General features: G+C 43.5%; 1 protein-coding gene across 1 annotated transcript; it reads left to right on the top strand.

Annotated features, from left to right (window-relative positions):
* The first annotated feature begins 507 nt into the window (after nucleotides 1–507).
* Nucleotides 508–3,817, top strand: LOC123137460 (NADH--cytochrome b5 reductase 1). The gene is made up of 9 exons (XM_044557231.1): nucleotides 508–800; nucleotides 1,214–1,355; nucleotides 1,489–1,579; nucleotides 1,720–1,797; nucleotides 2,041–2,121; nucleotides 2,212–2,301; nucleotides 2,815–2,880; nucleotides 3,276–3,362; nucleotides 3,475–3,817. The coding sequence occupies exons 1-9, from the start codon at nucleotides 689–691 to the stop codon at nucleotides 3,565–3,567; spliced, it is 840 nt and encodes a 279-aa protein (XP_044413166.1). The 5' UTR covers nucleotides 508–688; the 3' UTR covers nucleotides 3,568–3,817.
* The last annotated feature ends 459 nt before the right edge of the window (nucleotides 3,818–4,276 follow it).

Below are 4,276 nucleotides of genomic sequence, written 5' to 3' on the forward strand. Positions count from 1 at the left end.
GGTCGCGCTCTAACCGGCATCAATTTGGAGTCACATCCGCTCCGGAGTGACGTTGACCGGCATGAATGTGCGGAAATAGTTTTTCCGAGGGAGAGGGTTTAGAATGGGACCGAGTGTCGAATGCGTGCCTGGCAGCGGTCCGGACACCCGCAAAGCTCCCCTGGCTTGCATTTGGTTTATGTGAAAACGAACATATGGAAGATTGTTGTTCTGGTGCACTGCTCCTATAGGGTCTTAGCACAATGACTTTCCGACTGTGTACTACACCAAGTTTTGTTTGACTCCGACAAGGGAGGAGCGATGACGGCGGCACGCCTTCAGCTCGCTTCAGGCCTTATAGTCGTCGCTAGATGTCTATGAATCTGGATGTAAATTTTTTTATTTTGTGGTGTTTATTGTACTGACATGGTTGAAGATGAATATATTGGAAGTTTTTTTAAAAGGTAGGGTAGGCATCGGAAATCTCAACCGTCCGATCATTGAGATTCGCGGTTTCCAATGTGAGAGAAACCAAACTTTCCAACCAAACCCCCTTCTTCTCCACCGCGCCGTCTCCCTCCTCCAACCCCCCCACCTACCAACCACTCTCCTCGTCCCTCCCCCACTCCACTCATAAATTCCCGGACCCCACGCGGATCTCTCCTCACCTGCCGCGAATCCACGAGGCGGAGCGACCCGCCGCCCGATTATGGAGTTCCTGCAGGGGCAGAGCACGGAGACCACGGTGGCCGTCGCGGTCGCCGTCGTCGCCGTGGCCGCCGGCGCCGGATTCCTTCTCCTCCGCAGCAAGAAACCCAAGGGTACGCGCGCTCGAGTCCGTACAGATAGAAAGACATTTTCGCGCGCGTGTTCTAGCTCTAGTGCGTGGGTTTCTGTGGATCGAGGATGCTTTGCTGATGGCTAGGGGAGTGGATCTCCTGAAAGAGATGCCGTGGATGCCATTTACTTAGGTTGTTTGCTACATATAATATTGATATATTTGAATCCACAGTGACTTCATGTTCACGCCTCATCCAAAGTTGAAGCATGATTCGACTATTTAGTTCGCATGCTTCTGCACCTGCAGATTCTAGGGGATTTTAAAACTGTTTTATGTGATTGATTCATTTTCACACTTGCTACCCTCTGGACAAAATTATTTGCTCTATTCAAGATTACTGCTTTCGAAGTTTGTGTATAATATAACTATTGATGGATGTGCTATGATCTGTAGGCTGCTTGGATGCTGAGAATTTCAAAGAGTTTAAACTCGTGCAGAAGAGACAGATCAGTCATAATGTGGCCAAGTTCAAATTTGCTCTCCCGACACCTACTTCAGTGTTGGGCCTTCCGATTGGCCAACATATAAGCTGCAGGTTTGAACATTTTTACTGCTCATGTCCTGGTCTACAGTTATGATGTTGAGTTGAATGCTCATTCTTTTTGGCTCATGGAGTGAGTCAAAAGTTCTGAATCTGTTGTTTTCGGTATTATGTTAACTGACCGCAGAGGGCAGGATGCTACTGGCGAGGAAGTAATCAAGCCTTATACTCCGACTACACTGGATTCTGATATTGGATACTTTGAGCTTGTTATAAAGGTAACTTGTTGTAAACATGTCCCATTTATTTTGCTTTAGTATCATTTGGTCTCATTACCTTTGTTTGTGATATCAATTTATTCCTCTATCTGTGTATAGTGTTGTGAATTCACCTCTTGTTTTTTCTTCTCATTATAAAGATGTATCCCCAAGGAAGGATGTCTCATCATTTTCGTGAGATGAAAGTGGGTGACTATATGTCTGTGAAGGGACCAAAGGTATGTCTATCTTTTTATTGTAACTTTGCAAGTAGCTCTTGATAGTTTCAAACTGAATCTCCTGGATTTGGCCATTTTCGTGCCCCTTTTTTCTTGATGTTATCTTTATTGTATCTTTAAATTCCGTGAAACGTAAACAACACCATATGGATCATAGTCTTGCTAACAGAAATGTCTGCACTCACAATTCCATGCATGTTGATATTTCAAATCAGATGTTAAATGCGTTTGTCTCTAATGCAGGGCCGTTTCAAGTACCAGCCTGGGCAAGTGAGAGCATTTGGAATGATAGCTGGAGGATCAGGCATTACACCGATGTTCCAAGTAATATGTGATCCAATGTTCTTCCGTTGCAGTTAATACTTGAAACATTTCTGCTAGTACTGAGCAATGCATCTTGCTATCTTATCGTAGGTCACAAGGGCAATTCTTGAGAACCCAAATGACAATACAAAAGTTCACTTGATCTACGCTAATGTCACATATGACGACATTCTTCTGCTGGTATGATTTTGTTGTCAAATTTGCTGCCGTTCTTCACTGGCACTTGATCTGATTATCATTCCAAATTCGTTCTATTGTCGATACATAGAAGATATATGTTTCCTGGAAATGGAAGAATCTAGGTGTAGGGATTTTTTTTTTACGAATCAGGGCACAAAGAACAGAAACATAATCATTGTGAATTGTATTTCTTACACGCCTTTTCCAGAAGGATTTTTCTTCCATAATGTGCTAGCAACCCTATTTCTTACTCCTAAGTGATAAATCATTTATGGAGATGTCCGGCCATAAACACTAGCCAACAGTTTATTTTGTTTTGTTCTGTTATACCATTTCTTTACTGGTTAGACCTGTACAAGAAAATGACAGGTGGGCCTTACACTTCTTGTTTGCTTCTGGGAAGCTCGTTAGGCTTACAGTACAACTTCTTTATGGTGAATGCAGTTTATTATGTTACTAGTATGGTATTCTGTTTTGAGTGCTGATGTTTACTTTTTTCTTTGATCCATGCAGGAAGAACTAGACAATATGGCTAAAAACTATCCTGATCGCTTCAAGATCTACTATGTCTTGAATCAGGTGTGTATTCTGTCATGGAAGTTATAAACTGCATGGCCGACCCTTTATGTGTTTCTAGCCTCGACTTTTATAAACTACTCCCTCCGTTCCTAAATATTCGTCTTTTTAGAGATTTTAAATGGACTACCACATACGGATGTATATAGACATATTTTAGAGCGTAGATTCACCCGTTTTGCTTCGTATGTAGTCACTTGTGGAAATCTCTAGAAAGACAAATATTTAGGAACGGAGGGAGTATATGATTACTGCAATCCTCACTGAATCCTTATGTAACAACTCTTATATGCACTACATGATTACTGCCAGCCTCACTGAATCCTCGTGTAGCACAATATATTGTGTTGAGGTTCCTAGCATGCACCTTACACTGTAGGCGTTATTTCTGTGTGCAGCCACCTGAAGTCTGGGATGGTGGTGTCGGGTTTGTGTCAAAGGAAATGATCCAAGCTCACTGCCCAGCGCCTGCTGCCGACATTCAGGTAAATCTCGAGCCTTCAGTGAACGTTGAACCGTCAGTTCTCGGTGGAACCTTTGAAGTGTTTTTCATCTGACGAGCAAGACACTGACGCAACGCTCTTTGCCTTGTTTCAGATATTGAGATGCGGACCTCCTCCAATGAATAAAGCCATGGCTGCAAACCTGGATGACCTTGGCTACACCAAGGAGATGCAGTTCCAGTTCTAGGTTTCGACGGCGGAAGCTTACCAAAATAACGGGTCGCATGACCATTCTTAGCATTTTTCGGTTTGGCATGGGCTGATTCTGATGTCATTTAGCTCGTGTAGACACCTTGCACAGTCCATGAAGTGGCAGTTATACCGTAATGCTGCACGTTGATGCGTGTCCAGTGTTACTTGTGTCCGTAACGTTTTTTGCCGAGTATAGGAGACAACAGCTTATCAGCTTTCCAGAAATAAGCTTTTTTACATGAAAACCACTGCGATTTCATTCACCTTTGGCCCCGTTTCGAAAAAGAATTCACCTTTGGCCAAAGCACCGCTGACAACCGAATGACCGACGATTGTCTGGCCATGGCCACAGCGACCAGGCTCCCCTCTCTCTATCGGCACCAAAACAAAACACACACCGAAATAAAGATCAAACTCACAAAGGTACTTTATTTTCCATGGCAATACATTTAGCTACATGTGTAAAAGCGCTCTGGTTTTTTGGAAGTACTGCTTGTAACAAATCCGACGACACACTACAATTACAGTGCAACGGATCTGTAAGTTATTGTACAGAAGTACCAGACCTGAACGTTACTAGCGGCTCAGATTCGAGAACACCATACGTTCGAAAATTTTGTACCCACACACGATTTTTCTACAGATCTTCCACGTCAATCCCTCCACCAATCCCTTTTTGCAAATCGCTGTGGGTCTCCTCCCCT

The sequence above is a fragment of the Triticum aestivum genome, chromosome 1B (assembly GCF_018294505.1).
Source record: "Triticum aestivum cultivar Chinese Spring chromosome 1B, IWGSC CS RefSeq v2.1, whole genome shotgun sequence".
NCBI lineage: Eukaryota > Viridiplantae > Streptophyta > Magnoliopsida > Poales > Poaceae > Triticum > Triticum aestivum.

Coding starts and splice junctions, on each gene's coding strand:
- LOC123137460 (XM_044557231.1), top strand. CDS start 689: ATGGAGTTCCTGCAGGGGCAGAGCACGGAGACCACGGTGGCCGTCGCG. Junction 1,356..1,488: donor GGCCAACATATAAGCTGCAG/GTTTGAACATTT, acceptor AACTGACCGCAG/AGGGCAGGATGCTACTGGCG. Junction 1,580..1,719: donor ACTTTGAGCTTGTTATAAAG/GTAACTTGTTGT, acceptor CTCATTATAAAG/ATGTATCCCCAAGGAAGGAT.